Source organism: Scyliorhinus torazame, chromosome 14 (assembly GCF_047496885.1).
Source record: "Scyliorhinus torazame isolate Kashiwa2021f chromosome 14, sScyTor2.1, whole genome shotgun sequence".
Lineage (NCBI taxonomy): Eukaryota > Metazoa > Chordata > Chondrichthyes > Carcharhiniformes > Scyliorhinidae > Scyliorhinus > Scyliorhinus torazame.
Window position 1 is genome coordinate 73283787 of NC_092720.1, and position 16889 is coordinate 73300675.

The 16889-nt window shown below is 46.4% G+C and overlaps 1 protein-coding gene across 1 annotated transcript in view; it reads right to left on the reverse strand.

The window, feature by feature from the left end:
- Window positions 1-16889, reverse strand: part of LOC140389809 (ubiquitin carboxyl-terminal hydrolase 13-like) — a 194329-nt gene that overhangs the window by 63118 nt on the left and 114322 nt on the right. The window contains exons 12-13 of the mRNA XM_072474348.1: window positions 9358-9511; window positions 7214-7388 (exon numbers count right to left, since the gene is read on the reverse strand). Coding sequence (XP_072330449.1) covers window positions 7214-7388; window positions 9358-9511 — 329 coding nt within the window. The remainder of the gene's footprint in view (window positions 1-7213; window positions 7389-9357; window positions 9512-16889) is intronic.

Here is a 16889-nt window from a genome sequence, read left to right on the forward strand (position 1 = left end):
ACTTCTGGTCCAATTCGCCATACACCGGAGGGGGATTTCTTCTCACTGTCTCACTCTTCACCGATTTATCCCATAAAATCCGGAAAGAAATGGGGGAAAAAGGTCCAAAAGTCCGTCACAGGCGGGAGCTATCAAATGTGCGACCTACTCCCCCACGGCTGCCACCGGATGTCCGTCGGGAACCTTTTCATAGGTAAGTTTAAAAGGAGTTGCCAGCTTCACATGTCATAATTATTGCTGCATGATAAATATGTTTTGTACGAAGTCTTACAACACCAGGTTAAAGTCCAACAGGTTTGTTTCGATGTCACTAGCTTTCGAAGCGCTGCTCCTTCCTCAAAATATGTTTTGAATGCAGTAACTGATCACAGGGTTCTGTCCTTAAAATGTAAGCAACAATTAAATTAACGGGACTTCTGGTGACGGTGGGCGGGAGGCAGCCGCGCGTTGGAGGGCTCCCGTTCGGGAACGGCATTGTCGGGGAGTAACGCCCGGTCCTAGGGCCAGCGACGGCAGTAAAAGTCGGGAGACAGCGCACAGAGAAGAAGGATGTCAAAAATCAGCAAAAAAACGACCGTGAAAAAAGCGGCTGAAAGTCCGTTGGGGAGTGGAAAGGTCACTGCGGGGTCAGCAAAGAAAATGGAGGCTGGAGCACCAGGGGAGGCCGCAGTGCTTACGGCTGAAGAAATAATTAAGGTGATGGCTGCGGAATTCGAAAAGCAATTGGCGCAGATTGCGAAATGCATGGAGACGGTGAGGAAGGAGATGAGGGAGGTGTTGAGTGCGCTGGTGGAGGAGGCGGTTTCCCCGGTGATGACGGCGGTGGCGAGCGCAGTGGCGGAGGTGCGAGAGCAAAGGGAGGCGCTGAAGGAGGTGGAGGAGACGTTATTGCAGCACGGTGATCAACTTGCCTCGATGGGGAAGGAGATGCGGAAGGTGATGGACACTAACAAGGATCTGCGAGGAAAAATGGAAGACCTGGAAAACAGATCCAGGCGACAGAATTTGAGGATTGTGGGGCTGCCCGAAGGAGTTGAAGGACCGAAGCCGACTGAGTATTTTGCCGCGATGCTGGCAAAACTATTGGGGGAGGGGGAGGATCCCTCCCGAAATGAACTGGATCGGGCTCATCGGTCGTGGAGGCCTGTACCAATGGCGAGTGAGCCGCCAAGGGCAGTGACTCTGTGCTTCCGCAGGTACAGTGTGAAGGAGAAGGTCCTGAGCTGGGCCAAGCAGAAGCGGGTGGTGCAGTGGGCTGGAGCTGGTATACGTGTATACTAGGACTTTACGGTGGAGCTGGCAAGGAGGCGGGCTGCCTTCAACCGGGTGCAGAGGGCACTGTACATTAGCAAGGTGCAGTGCAGCATTGTATATCCAGCGAAGCTGAGGGTGACTTATAAGCTCAGGGACTTTTATTTTGGAACGGCGGAAGCAGCGGAGGAGTTTGCGAAGGCAGAAGGACTGTGGCAGAACTGACAAATTGAGGAATGGCCATGTGCCGATGTAACCTCATGACTGTATTTTCTTCTTTTTTGTATCACTGCGCGCGGGTGTAGAGGCTAAAGGAGCCAATATAGTATATATTTGGACAAGGGAAGGGACGGGACTTTCACTCGAAATGAGGGCTCTTTGGGGTGTAGGTGGATATGCGGGGTTTGTGTGCTAAAAGGGGATCTTTGGGCTTTCCTAGGGCCGGGCATGGGGGAAAGGGACCCGGGCGGGGGCGTACACGCTGGCCGGTTTAAGCTGGCCAGTGAACGTGAGTGAGGTGGGGGGAGGGGCTGCGGCCATCGGAGCCTGGCAGAACAGGGTCCGAGTGGTCTAGCCGGGGTGGAAAGTTGGGGGGAAGGAACCGATGTTGGGAGGAGAGTTTTACAGGAGGCAGTGGACGGGAGGAGCTGGAGACTTTGGGGGGGGGGGGGGGGGGGGGGGTACAACTCTGGGGTATCATGTATGGTACTCTCGGAGAGGCTGGACGCCGTTGGTTGGGGGGGTGGGGAGCTGTGTAGATTAAGGGTGACTACGGGTAATCCCTGATTCCTTTTTGCCATTTGTTTATGTAAACATGCGGGTTGAGGTTTGGGGGTTGGTGGGCGGATGGGATCGTTGTTATTATGGGGATTGACATATCTTGCTGATTATTGTTTATTGTTGATGGGTGTAAATGCGGGAGAAAATGTGAAAAAGGAGAATTTTTAAAAAAATGTTTTTCAACAAACAATTAAATTAACCAGCATTGTGTAGGTGTTCAGATGCATTAGACTGCTTTCACCATTGGATAAAGGGCTTTTATGCATTCAACCATATTGAGAATGTGATAATAATGTGTCATCTAGAACCTGTGCTTTCAAAGTCCAGACATCTATTGAGCCTTTGAAAAATCTGAACAGTTGGCTAGACGTCTATTTAGTCAACTTCAAAGGCTCTATTGTGTTCAGCCCTGGATGGTTTGTTTATACAGCAGTTCAATTACTATTTATTATGAATTCTTGGGCTGAGTTTCACAGAATCATAGGAACTGTGCAGAAGAAAGCTATTCAGCTTATTGAGTCTGCACTGGCTTACTGAAAGAGCATTCTACCAATCCCACTCCCCTGCCTTACCTTCGTACTTTGCACATTTTATTTTCAGGCAGAAATCCAATTCCCTTTTGAATACCTCGATTGAGCCTGCCCCCAAGACCCTTTCATGAAGTGCTTCCAGACTCCACCTACCCCCTGTGTGAACAAAGATTTTCTTCTACTCCTTCTGCTCATTATTTAGCTTCCCTGTTACCACCTCAAAACACTCCAGCAAGTTAGTTGAACATGATGTTCCCTGAATGAATCCATGCTGGCTTTCCTTAATTATCCTGCACCTGTCTAAGTGACTATTCATTTTGTCCCATTTTGTCCCGAACTATAGTTTCAGAACAAGAAAAGAAAATGTTGGACAATCTCAGCAGGTCTGACAGCATCTGTGGAGAGAGAACAGAGCTAATTATTTGAGTCTGGATGACTCTTCTTCAGTTTCCAGAAGTTTCCCTACCACTGAAGACAAACTGTTTGATCTGTAATTGCCATCATTACCCTTGCACTCCGGTTTGAACAAGGGTGTAACATTAGAAATTCTCCAGTCCATCGGCACCACACCTGTGTATAAGGAAGACTGGAAGATTATCGCAAGTGCCGCTGAAATTTCTACTCTCGCTTCCCTTAGTGTCCTTTGGTGCATTTCATCCGGTCCTGGTGCCTTATCAGTTTTAATAAAGATAGCCTTTCTAACACCTCCCCCTTCTCAATTGTAAATTCCTTGAGTGCACCAGTTACCGCTGTTAGGATACCAGACCAAATCCCAACGTTTGTTAGGATACCAGACAAAAACCCCAACTGCTCAATCTTTGTATTCTTATGCTGACTAGCGCATGGCACTGGGAGTATTCCTCAGATTACTGCACTGGAAGTTCTGTTTTTCAATTTCCTTCCCAACTCCCTAAAATCTGCTTTCAGGAACTTATGCCTATATCATTGGTCTCAATGTGGACCATGATCTCTCAAAGCTTCCCTGCCCCAAAAGAATGTCCTGTGACATTCTTAATCCTGGGACAAGGGAGGCAACATACCATCCAGGATGATCTACGACCACAGAAACGTTTGTCCATGCCTTTAACTATGGAACCTCCTACCACAATAGCACTTCTTTTTTTAATGAATTTAGAGGACCCAATTATTTTTTTCCAATTAAGGAGCAATTTAGCATGGCAATCTACCTAGCCTGCACATCTTTGGGTTGTGGGGGTGAAACCCACGCAGACATGGGGAAAATGTGCAAACGCTACAAGGAGTGACGCAGAGCCTGTATCGAACCTGGGTCCTCGGCACCGTGAGGCAGCAGTGCTAACCACTGCGCCACCGTGCTGCCCCTCAATAACACTTCTACTATTTCTCTTCTCCTCCTGTGCAGTTGAACTATCTGTGGCACCACGACTTTGGCACTTGCTACAGTCCACTGAGGAATCATCTTGCCCACCAGTATCCAAAATGGAAAAGTGATTAGAGAGCGAGATAGCGCCGGGGGATTCTGGCACTAGCTGCCTGTTTGTCTTAGATATTCTGGAAATCACCCATTCTCTCCCTGTGCATGTCTCAGCTACAATGGTACTACCTCTATAAACGTGCTAATCCTCAGCCTTTTGGATGCACCACTTTGACTCCAGCAGCCACTCATGTTCCACAACACAGAGTTCAAGTTTCTGCAGCTGATGACATTTCCTGCTGATGTCTTCATTAAGGGCACTTTGTGCCTGTACGGTGCCCCACATCCCGCAGAATGCACATTCTACACGGCAGAGCTACTTAACTTTTTATAAAGTATTTACTCATCTGGTCACTCAACAATCATCTCCTCCTCTCCCGCTCACACCTCTTTATGAAGTCTCGCTGCTCTCTCCCTCTTGCACTCTTATCGTCCTGGCTCCTCCACCTGGTTCCCTTTGATGTCATTCTTGAGTTCCTCCAAATCTGATTGGTCCATTTAGTCCCACCACCAGAAGCAGTCGCAAGCTCTATTTAAACTCTCAGCTTCTCTCATGTTCTTTTTGAACTCCCAGCTCCTGTTGCACTCTTTTTAATCCCGGCTCCTTGCACTCTTTTACTGTGTGTTAATTAATCAGTTTTTCTTAATGTATTTATAATTAACAAATCCTACTGCTCAGGATAAGCTTATTACTATTTATAAACCTTTCTGATGCTAATAAAACTTTGCAATTAAAAATAAATAACCAATTTAAAAGACAAACAAGCAGAGACAGTGGATCTTCACCAACCAATCACCTAACTGCTCCCCTGTAATGTCACACATGGAATACAGAACATAGACTGGTTAGAGGTTACCCCGATATTCCCTCCGCTCTCAGAGTGCTTTCTCCGCGCTTTTATGCCCCACTGTTATCGTTGACTCTCTGGGGTTTCAAACCCCAGTAATAAATTCACCAGATGTTGTTTTCAAAGCTGTTTAGAGGACTGTGAGCTTTGCTTGCTTGACAGTTTTGTAGCCATTTAAAAGGATCATGTTTGTTTGAAGTCATTTTTAATTGGCTGTTTATTTATTTTGACAGATTTGTGAGCATTTTAAGAGGATTAAGTGTTTAAAGTGGAGTTTTTATAGCTCTGTGTTTGATTGACCATTTTATGAGTTCAAAGAGAACAATCATTTTCAAGTGGAGTTTGAATGGATGATTATTTATTTTGGTGGTTTCATAAGCACTTCCCAATATTATATGGTTCATGAGTCCTCTATAGTGGATACTGGTCAGTGGGTATTGTAAAGTAAAATGGGAAAGATGTCATTTGAAACATGAAGGTCTGATGATAAAACCCGAAGGAACATGAGAAAAAGCAAAGTAATAGGTAAAGATCCTATAAACGTAAATGTAATGAAATGCTTAAAAATGATAAAGCAGAAGTCCCTCAAAGGGTTAACAGCAGCCAAACGTTTAGACTGCACACACACAGGCTTTGAGATAACACCTAGAAACAGCTCATGCTGTAACCCGATACCTTTCGTTCGAATCAAAGAAATTCTGGCAGAATAAAGTTTTTACATAAAGAAAACAAGTTTTTCATCCTTTGATAAAAGTTAATTATTTTAGCAAACAATTGATTGGAATTGCCAGAATCTTAAATTTGAATTACTTGAAATTATGTTTACTTGTGAATAATAGAAACAAAATAACACCAGTTAAAAGTGGAGATCTGGAGATAACTGTTGTGTTTTATATGGTAAATCACTGCAGCTGACTGCTTCTCTTGAAGAAGCAGCCAGCTAAATTCGTAGAGTACACCAAAGCCTCCTCTGTAGTCAGTGAAACGGTTTGGAGGGCAATAAATACTCTAAATCGCTCATGGCCAGGCAGTCAGCTCTCACAGCTGCCTCGGCCTCGGTACATGGGACGGACTGAACACGAAAGCCGAAAAGAATAGCCAATCACCCAGGAAAAAAACCAACAGATAGAGAAGAAAGATTGTCAAGGAGACCAGGAAGGTCTGATCAACCGGCTCGGCGAATCCAGAAGCAAGATCTTTTTACTGATTGTAAGAACAGCGATGTTATCTTGTTGAAGAAAAATAAAGTGAGTTAAAATTAAAAGTAACCTGATATAGTGGTTATTACAAAGTCTACTATACTTTCTTAGCAAGGCGTGACCCAGGACCGAAGCTACTAAGCGGTAAGTAGATAAAACCTTCTGTGTAGATATAGTTTAAACCGGGGATAACTTGAAACCGTGGTTTGACCCGAATAGCACCTAGGAGTCTGCATAGGAGTCTTATTGACCCTTTTTGGTGTAGGGGGAGTTCTAAGAATAGTGGTGTTTTAACTTCAGTATGGGGCATGTATCTATCAGGGTATGAAGGGGGGGGATGAAGGATGCATGGAGGGGGGATGGCAGCAAGCGGGCATGGGTGATATGAGGGGGCATGGTCTAGGGGACCAAACAGTCAAGAATAGAACTGGGCTGATATCCCAATGAACCTGATGGCATTGGCATTCCCCCACCTCCAATTTCTTCAAGAAGTGGTGACTCCAAGTCCAGCTCAATCCTGACACCACGGGAAGCAAATTGCATGTGTCTGTACGTTTATACAGAAGGCGGGAATGGGACATCAGAAATGGCTTGACTCGCATTTTCTGACTCAAAAGGGAAAATCTGGCTTCGAATCTTAGGGCACTCGGTCTCAATTAAATATTTAAATGAGGGGTCCACCGCATGAGAGCAGGTGGTTTGCCAACCCCTGTCCTGTCTCTATTAAAACTGGAACTGGGGATGCTCAGGTTTGACATTTTGTAAAGTGGAGTCCACCCAACCCAACCTCAACTGTTTTCGGGAATCAGAATTACCCCAAAATCTTAGTCCTCCTAGTTTTCTGGAAGGCACGTTTCTTCTGGACAAACAATGCTAGGGTTCATTTTTCATTTGCTGGTAATTACACAGATAAGAGGAATGGTACCTATAATCTTCCTGTGTTACAGTCACACCAGACTGTGAGAGCTGCTTACTAAAGTAATCGTCTATTGGGCAAGGGCCAGAGTTTTCCAGCCAAGAACTGCAAAATATATTTACATTGTTCACGTACAAGTATGATCAGTAAATGTTTCAGTGCTCTGCCTTTGGCACAGCGAGATATGCTACTTTATAACCGGGTACCCACAATAAAACAACCAACAGCTTACTTACTTTATTGCTGCCGACTTCGCTTGGAGTGCACTGCTCCAGAAGTCAGCGACATTTTCTGGTTCTTGAAAAGCTTGAAGACAGGCACTGAAGGGAACTTTGGCACGGACAATCTCCCGTAAAGGCCTCTTTGCTAGCTCAGCCTCTCTCCTCCTCATTTCATATGCTAAAAGTTCCTCTGGAGAAAAGCATTATGATTCTTTTGTTTTAAATTGTACTGAAAAATTACATTCTATAAAACATTCAAAAATAGTGTCACTTAATGCTTTTGTAATAATTAGAGGTATTCCCCCAAGAACGTAGTCTGAAGTACTTCTAATAGCATCCAATTGCATAAGCACAAATGAGTCCCAAGGCAAGCTCTCTGAAAGTAAAGTTATGTATCTTTAATTATTATGATAAAACTATTGCGCTTTTCTTCATACATGCACATAAGAAATACTGCAATTGGATGAAACCAAAAAGAAACCAAAGCTTTGACAAAGGGTCATCTGGACTTGAAACGTTAGCTCTTTTCTCTCCCTATAGATGCTGCCAGACCTGCTGAGATTTTCCAGCGTTTTCTTTTTGGTTTCAGATTCCAACATCCGTAGTAATTTGCTTTTATTTTCTGCAATTGTGTGAATTATCCCACCATAAATGTACTTTTGTAATATAAAGTTATGACCAGCGGTGGCCCGATTTGATAGGGTGTTTTAAATTTGTAAGGCCCCTTCCTGTTGATTCCCATATTTCGTATTTCTTTTACTTTGCCGATATTGTTTTGGTCCATGGATCTTTAATGGTTATCTTTTAAGTCGAGTAGGGGAAGTGCATAACTCAAAAGGTGCAAAATATTACACTGTGCTGTGAAGATTTAGATTTTGAACTTAATAACTCAGACTTGGATGGATTTGGGTCGATTGGTTGGCTGGTGGCCAATGCATTGGCCAAGGACAGTATCCTGCCCGGCAACAGACAGCAATTGGCTCCTGTAAGGGCAGGGTTTTCAGAGAGCCCAGCAGAACGCTGAGAGGAGAATCTCAATCTCTCTCTCTCATGTTTCCTGTCTGCTGTTTTCTGAGTCTGCAGAAAAGTGTCGAGACCCTGATGAGTCTACAGCGAAAAACATTACACACTGAAAGCAACGGTATCATCCAACTGCAGGCCTAGACTGACGAAAGATCTAACTGGAAGATGTCCATCTGAATCACAGATTCGTAACTTTTTACTTTTAGTATTTTTTTACATCCCTCTTTCCGCTCTGTGTCTGTCTGTTTTGTGCGTGTGTGTATAGAGGGTGAGGCGAGTTAAAAATGTTGTAACAAATTACAGAAGAGTACGACAATTGTTATGTCCTTGTTCCCCCACACTGAGTTCCAGATGTCAATTGGGGAGTCAGAGAAGGAACCCAAGCCACAGGGCAACAGGAAAAATGTACTGTCATAAATGACACTCATTTGTGTTGTTTTTGCGTTTCTTTCAGTGGACAGTTATGGAATAATGTGAATTCAGCTTATGGAGAAACTGAACATCATTTAATCGCACCAGCAACCCCTCATCACCATCAGCACACAAGATAATTCATTACACACAGTACTTTGCAGTTTTGCTGAGGCTGAGAGATGTTATTGTGGAATAAATAAAGCAATTCTTCAAATACAGAATCAGATTAGCCCCATATTAAATAACTCAGTCTGAAGTATTATTTCAAATTTATCCCAGTTTTAAATCATTCAGTGTCTTTCTTTTTTTAAAATAAATTTAGTGTACCCAATTCATTTTTTTCCAATTAAGGGGCAATTTAGCATGTTCAATCCACCTACCTTGGAAATCTTTGGGTTGTGGGGGCGAAACCCACGCAAACACGGGGAGAATGTGCAAACTCCACACAGACAGTGACCCAGAGCCGGGATCGGACCTGAGACCTCGGCACCTTGAGGAAGCAGGGCTAACCCACTGTGCCACCGTACTGCCCTAAGTGTCTTTCTAAATAAATAACCAAAATAATTTTGTTCCAAATCTTTTCAAAAACAATATGCAACAGTCAGTAAATTATTTGGCATCTTATGCGTTTAAGGAGTAGGGAATCTTTTGGTCATTTACAGTCCCTCTAGTTTACCTTTGTGTTCCCCTAGGCTTGTTATAAGCATCCAATTTATACATACCTTTGTTACTAGCAGCCTCTAGGACAACAGGAAGTTGCATGATATAGTCAACTCTCTGTTTGTACTTGACTTTCCTGGACTGGCAACACTGGACCCGGTCTTCTACCATAAAACGAAAGATTTCACTGGGATCATCAGAGCCATTGTTGTTTCTCTGGGATGCACAGGAGTTCATAAGAGCATTGAATTAAAAAGGTTATTTTCACAAGAGTCAGCAACACATCTAAGTGGAGGGAGATTCTTAATCCAAGCATTACAATTGTTTTTAAAGTAGAATCATTGAACCTTACAGCACAGGCGGCCATTTTGTCCAACATACTGTACCAGCAGCTTTGAAAGGGCTGTCCATTTAGTCCTACATCTCAGCTTTCTCCCCATGAACATGCAAATGAATCCTTTTCAAGTGCACATTAAATTCCTATTTGAACTTTCCTACAGAATCTGTTTCCTCCACCACTCCAGATCTTAACAATCCAACCCGGAAAATATTATCCTAATTTCCCCCCTAATTCATTTGCCAGTTACTTTAAATATATGACTGCTGGTTACTAATCCACTTGCCAAAGAAAACAATTTCTCCCTATTTGCTCTATGAAAACACTCATCATTTTGAATATCTGGCCTCCACAAAATCTGCTCTGCTACAAGGAGAAAAATCCCAGCTTCTCCAATCTCTCCTCCCTGGTATCCTGGTAAATCTTTTCTGCAGCCTCTGCAAAGCTTTGACATCCTTCATAAAGTGATGCCTCGAACTGCCCACATTGGTCAAACCGAGTTCTAACACTTGATTTGTGAAGGTCATGATTTCCTTTGTTTTACAAAGTAAAGTATCTCATATGCTTTCTTAACCACATTGTCGACTTATCACTTCAAAACATTTATGAATATGCATCCCCTCATCCCCAAATCCCTCTGTTGTTCCTCCTCATTTTACACTTATCCACATCACATCTACCATGTCTCTTCCCACTTCACCAGTCTGTCTACATTCTCCTGAAGTTTTCTACTGTGTTGCAACATTTTGCAAATTTGAAATTTTATTCCTCAAGTCACAGAATCACAGAAAAATACAGAGCAGTAAAGGTCCTTCGGTTAATCGAGTCTTCACCGCCACATGAAAGGCACCTGATTTGCCGTGAGGCAACCCGCCTCTACCATCCTCCCAGGCAGTGTGTTCCAAACCGTCACCACCCTCTGGGTAAAAAGGTTTTTCCTCAAATTCCCCCTGAACCTCCCGCCCCTCACCTTGATCTTGTGTTCCATCGTAACCGACCTTTCAACTAAAGGGAACAGCTGTTCCCTATCCATGCCCCTCATATTCTTGTACACCTCAATCAGTCGCCCCTCAGTCTTCCCTGCTCCAGAGAAAACAACCCAAGCCTATCCAAACTCTCTTCATAACTTAAATATTCCATCCCAGGCAACATCCTGGCAAAATGCCTTTGCAACCGCTCCAGTGCAATCACATGTGGCGACCAGAGCTGCACACAGTACTCCAGCTGTGGCCTCACCAATGTCCTATATAACTCCAACATGACTTCCTTGCTTTTGTGATCTATGCCACAATTGATAAAGGCAAGTGTCCATATGTCTTTTTCACCAGCCTATTAACCTGCCCTTCTGCCTTCAGAGATCTATTCACAAACACGCCACGGTCTCTTTATTACTCAGGACTTCCCAGTGTTTTGCCATTCATTGAATATTTCCTTGTCTAATTGCTCCTTCCAAAGTGTAACACCTCACACTTTTCAGGATTAAATTCCATCTCCAGTCATTCACTCTGCTCCATGACACTGCTCCGCTCCATAACCCCACTCCAAGTCCTGCCTCAGTCGCACCCCTCGCCCATACCTAGTCTTGATGTAGCGTGTGCTACAGGCAACCAATATGTGAAAGGAACGTGAACTCAGAGAGGTCTACCTTGCCAGGTGCATGCCACGTATGTACAGTCATGAAAGTAAACATTCTAAATTCTCCTTGGCGAGCATCTAATTTGGAGGGGGAGCAAAATTCTGGTGTGTTGGCCTTTAAATGAGCATTCATGTGATGCCAACATAGCTCCGCAGGACACTCGAACAGCTTTTAAAATGTCATAAGAATCGGGAGAACAAGATTCCAAACTAGCTTCCCACCGTGCGGCAACTGATTTTTGGCCTCCCGCCAAATCTTGCTCCCTCACCCATGATTCCCAAAACAGGTAGGAGTGGAAAATTCTGTCCTTTGTCTCCTGTCCCTTCGACAAGTTACCATAATTCCTTTAATGTGCTTCTTTTCTACAAATAATAATTGCTTATTGTCACATGTAGGCTTCAATGAAGTTACTGTGAAAAGCCGCTAGTCACCACATTCCGGCGACTGTGCTGTTATGTGGTACTGTATCATCCCTTTCGAAAGTCCATCTCTGCAACAGCTATGACACTTTCTTTCATGAACTTTATCAAAGAAATCAGTCAGGTTTTTCAGACATGATATGCCTTTAACAATTCTCTATTGGTTGCCCTATTAACCCATGCTTATCCAACTAAATTTATTGGTAATGAATTGGATTAATTTCTTTAAAAAACTGTGTAGATGAATATTTTGGAGGGCAACATTTAATCTGCCAAATAGAAATCCGAATGGTGACTTCCGGTGGTGTTTGCGAGCGGGTCGGCCGCATCAAGAAGAGCTCCCGCCGATGGCCACTATTTGCGGTGCTTTTGGGGGTTTCCCCGAATCTTCGCTCCCCCCCCCCCGATTATTGGCCCCCTTTGGGGCCACCCCGGGTAGCAAGCGGGTCCTGTTTGAAAACCGGCGAGGAACCCTGCGCGGGTGTCGGGCAGCTGGTGCTGAGGCGTCGGGCCCAGCGCGTGCGGAGGTCGGAGCAGCGGGGGCGGAGCTAAATGGAGGCGGAGGCGGCAGGCCCGAAGCCAGGACGCGATGTAGGTGAGATGTCCCACATCGGGTGGCTCCCACCTAGAATGTGGTAAGAAGATTGAAATCCGGTCCCAGGGAAATTCTGGAGGAATACACAAAAGAAGAGAAAGAAGTTTTAAAGAAACATGGTGAAAGTTTTTTTCCCCCCTTTTTTTTTGAAGGAAGGGAAAACATTTTTTTTTTTTCTCTTAAAAAAAGAAAAAAAGATTGAAGAAGGGAAGAAGGGTGGAAAAAAAAAGGAAAAATAATAAGCCATTAAAGGATGCGAAGAGCAGCGTCGAAGAAGGGAGGAAACGCGGGCTCGCCGTTGAATGAGAGGATGAGCAAAAGCGCTGACAAGATGGCGGATGCCAGACCGCATGGTGGGGCCGCACTACTTACGATGGAGAAGATGACCGAGGTGATGGCGGTTGGGCTGGAAAAGCAGCTTTTGAGGCACATGGAGGCTTTGAGGAAGGAGATGGTGGTCGCATTGAAGTCATTGGTGGAGGAGGCAATTGCCCCGGTGAGGGTAGCTGTGGCAAAGAAATCGGCCGAGGTGAGAGAGCAGGGCGAGAAGATGAAGGAAGTGGAGGAGGCCGTGTCGCAGCACAGCGACCAGTTCACCTCGATGGGGGACGAGCTGTGGAGGGTGGTGGAGGTCAATAGAGGACTCCAAGCAAAGTTCGAGGACTTGGAGAACCGCTCGAGGCGGCACAATCTGAGAATTGTGGGCTTGCCCAAAGGGGCAGAGGGTCCAAGGCCAACAGAGTACTTCACAAAGAAGTTGGCGGAGCTGATGGGTGAGAGTGAGAACCCCTCCCGGTACGAACTGGGCCGAGCTCATCGGTCATTAACGCCGAAGCCCAAAGTGAATGAGCCGCCAAAAGCAGTAATTATCTGCTTTCATAAGTACTGCATGAAGGAGAAGGTGTTAAGCTGGGCAAAGCAGAAGCGCGAAGTGCAGTGAGATGGTGCTGGAGTTCAGATCCAGCAGGACATGACGGTGTACTTGGCAAAAAGACGGGCGGCGTTTGGGCGAGTGAAGGCGGCACTGTACAAAAAGGTTTGGTATGGTATACCCGGCGAAGCTGAGGGTGACTTATGATGCCAAAGACTTTTATTTTGAGGCAGCGGAGGCAGCTGAGGCGTTCGTGAGGGCAGAAGGCTTGGAACAGACGTGAGGAACGGAGCTGGAAGAGAGACTGTGGACTGTGATTGGGGAGCTGGAAAATGTATAAATGCTTTCTTTTTACTGACGTGTAATGTAATTTACTTCTCTTCACATTATTGCAGAGTTAAAGTTATTGGTTGGGTTGATTGGCATTCTGTGTTGCGACGATTAGATCTTATTTTAGTGAATTGTATGGGTTGGATTGTTGTTTTTGTTTTTTCTTTCTCTGGGACTGGGTGGGAGGGGACGGTATATCTTGGCGGGGGGGGAGCCACCCGCGATAGCTAACAAAAGTCGGCTAGTGAACGGAGGTGAGGTGAGAGGAGGACTGCAGACATTGGAGCCTGGTTAGCAGGTTTCAATGGGCCTACGAGGTGAGCGAGGGGGGGGGGGGGGAAGGGGTTCAATGTTAATAATGGATAGGGGCGGGTCAGGCTCATGGGGCAGGGCCCGGTGGTATGGTGATGGTGGATAAGAAGGGTGGGGGGGTGAAGACCCCCAGTTAGGATAGTCACGTAGAACGTGAGGGGATTAGGAGGTCCGGTCAAGAGGTCAAGGGTGCTTGCGCATCTTAAAAGTTTGAAAGCCGATGTAGCAATTCTGCAGGAGACTCACTTGAGGGTGAAGGACCAGGTGAGACTTAAAAAGGGTTGGGGTAGTCAGGTGTTTCACTCTGGAGTTGACAGAAAGGCTTGAGGGGTAGCAGTAATGGTCAGCAAAAGAGTACGCTTCCAGATGGAGAAGGTGGTGGAAGATCAGGGGGGTAGATATGTGATTGTGACAGGGGTGCTGGAGGGGAGGTTAGTGGCGCTGTTAAGTGTATACGGTCCTAATTGGGACGATGTGGGATTCGCAAAGGTGTTTGGGGCCATCCCCGACTTGGACACACACGGACGGATAGTGGGGGGGGACTGGAACTTGTTGCAGGAGCCGCGCTGTAGCCCTGAGCGCGGCCGCGCTCGCTGGTCCCATCAGGAGGGGCGAAGGCGTTGGCTGGGCTAATGGTGGAAATGGGAGGGGTGGACCCTTGGATGTTTCTGCACCCGAGGGAACGGGAGTACTCGTTTTTCTCAGCAGTCCATGAGGTATATTCGCGGATCGACTTTTTTGTGGTGGGGAAGGCTTTGCTGGCTGGGGTTCAGGGGTCAGAATACTCGGCAATTGCAGGGTCAGATCATGCTCCGCATTGGGTGGATATGGTACTGGAGAAGGGGGTAGCGCAGAGGCTGGGATGGAAATTAGATATGGGACTTTTGGGGGACCAAGTGTTCTGTGACAAAATTGAAAAGGTAATTAAGGAATATGTAGGTTTCAACTGTACAGGTAAGGTGTCAAAGGCAGTTGTCTGGGAGGCTCTAAAGGCGGTGGTGAGGGGTGAGGTGATTTTGTTTAAGGCCAGGGTGGACAAAGAGGAGAGGTTGGAGCGGCAGAGAGTAATAGATGAGATGTTGGAGGTAGATAGGAGTTATGCAGATAATGGGGACCCAGCGAAGCTGGAAAAGAGGAAGGAACGACAGGCGAGCTTCGACTGACTGTCCACCAGGAAAGCGGTGCGCCAACTGAGGCGAGCAAGGGGTGCAGTTTATGAACATGGAGATGAACATGTTAGCAGGTCAGCTTCAGAGGAAAGCAGCGGCAAGGGAAATTGTTCAGGTGAGGGATAGGGCAGGGAAGTTGGTGGTGGCTCCGGATCTGATTAACAAGGTTTTTGAGGAATTTAATGAGAGGTTGTACAGGTCAGAGCCACCTGGGGGAGACCGGGAGATGCAGGAATTTCTAGATGGGTTGGAGTACCCGAGGTTAGGGGAGGGAGACAGGGCTACATTAGAAGGAGCGATAGTGGAGCAGGAGATAAAGGATATGATTGGGAGGATGCAGTTGGGGAAGGTGGCAGTGCCGGATGGGTTTCCAGTGGAATATTATAAAAAATTCCAAGGATAAGCTGGCACCCCTGATGGTGGGGATGTTTGAAGAGGCGATAGGGAAGGTTATGTGTTACCACGAACTTTGGGGCAGGCATCGATTTCCCTGTTGCTAAAAAAAGTTACGGATCCGACGGAGTGTGGGTCGTATAGGCCCATATCGTTTCTGAATGTGGACGCAAAAGTATTGGCGAAGGTACTGGCGGGGAGGCTGGAGGAGTGCCTCCCGAAGTCAATAGGTGAAGATCAGACGGGGTTCGTGAGAGGGAGGCAGCTCTTTTCAAACTTTAGGAGGGTATTCAACGCCGTTATGGCACCGGCAGAGGGGAAGGAAACAGAGGTGATTGTGGCACTGGACGCTGAGAAGGCGTTTGACCGGGTAGAATGGGGGTATTTGATGGCAGTTCTGGAGCGGTTTGGGATTGGACCAAGATTTGTGAACTGGGTAAAGCTACTATATAAGGAGCCGAGGGCGAGTGTCCGCACAAACAACATCAGCTCGAGATACTTTTCTCTCCACCGTGGGACTAGGCAGGGATGTCCTATGTCCCCCCTGCTGTTTGGACGCGCCATTGAGCCGTAGGCCATCGCATTAAGAAGTTCGGGGGTATGGAAAGGAATAGTGGGGGGGTGGGGTAATAGAGCATAGGGTGTCCTTATATGCCGATGATTTGCTGTTATACGTGTCGGAACCGAGTGTGTCGATAGGGGGAATATTGGAGCTGCTTCGAGTGTTCGGGTCTTTCACGGGGTACAAGCTGAATCTAGACAAGAGTGAGTATTTTGTGGTGTCTTGACCGGGGGTGGGGGCAGGGGTGGGGGGGGGGGGGGGCTGCCATTCCGTAGGGCAGGGACTCACTTTAGGTATCTGTGGGTGCAGGTTGCCCGTGGGTGGGGGGGGGCTTCGCAGGTACAACATTTCTAGTTTGGTGGGGAGAGTGAAAGCTGATCTGGCAAGGTGGGATGGTCTCCCTCTATCACTGGCGGGTCGGGTACAGGCGGTTAAAATGAACGTGCTGCCGCGATTTCTGTTTATTTTTCAATGTCTACCGATTTTCCTGCCAAAGGCTTTTTTCAGAAAGATTGAAGGAAAGATTACTTTGTTCGTACGGGGAGGGAAGGTGCCAGAGTTAGAAAGGTGCTGCTACAGAGGGGAAGGCAGGCAGGGGGTTTGGGTCTTCTGAACCTGATGTATTATTACTAGGCGGCGAATGTGGAGAAGGTGCGGAGCTGGGTCAGAGGGGTTGATTCCAAGTGGGTCGAATGGAGGAGAGTTTGTGCAGGGGGTCGGGATTGAAAGCACTAGCAACAGCTCCGCTCCCGATAGCCCCGGAGATGTACACAGGGAGTCCGGTAATAATAGCTTCATTGAGAATTTGGAGGCAGTTTCGCCAACACTTCGGGTTGGGGGCAGGGTCAAGGGACATGCCAATTCGGGGGAACCACAGATTTGAGCCAGGGAGGTGGGATGGAAATTTTCGGAAATGGGAGGAGAAGGGGATTAAGACACTAAAAGATTTGGTTCTTAGGGGTCGGTTTGC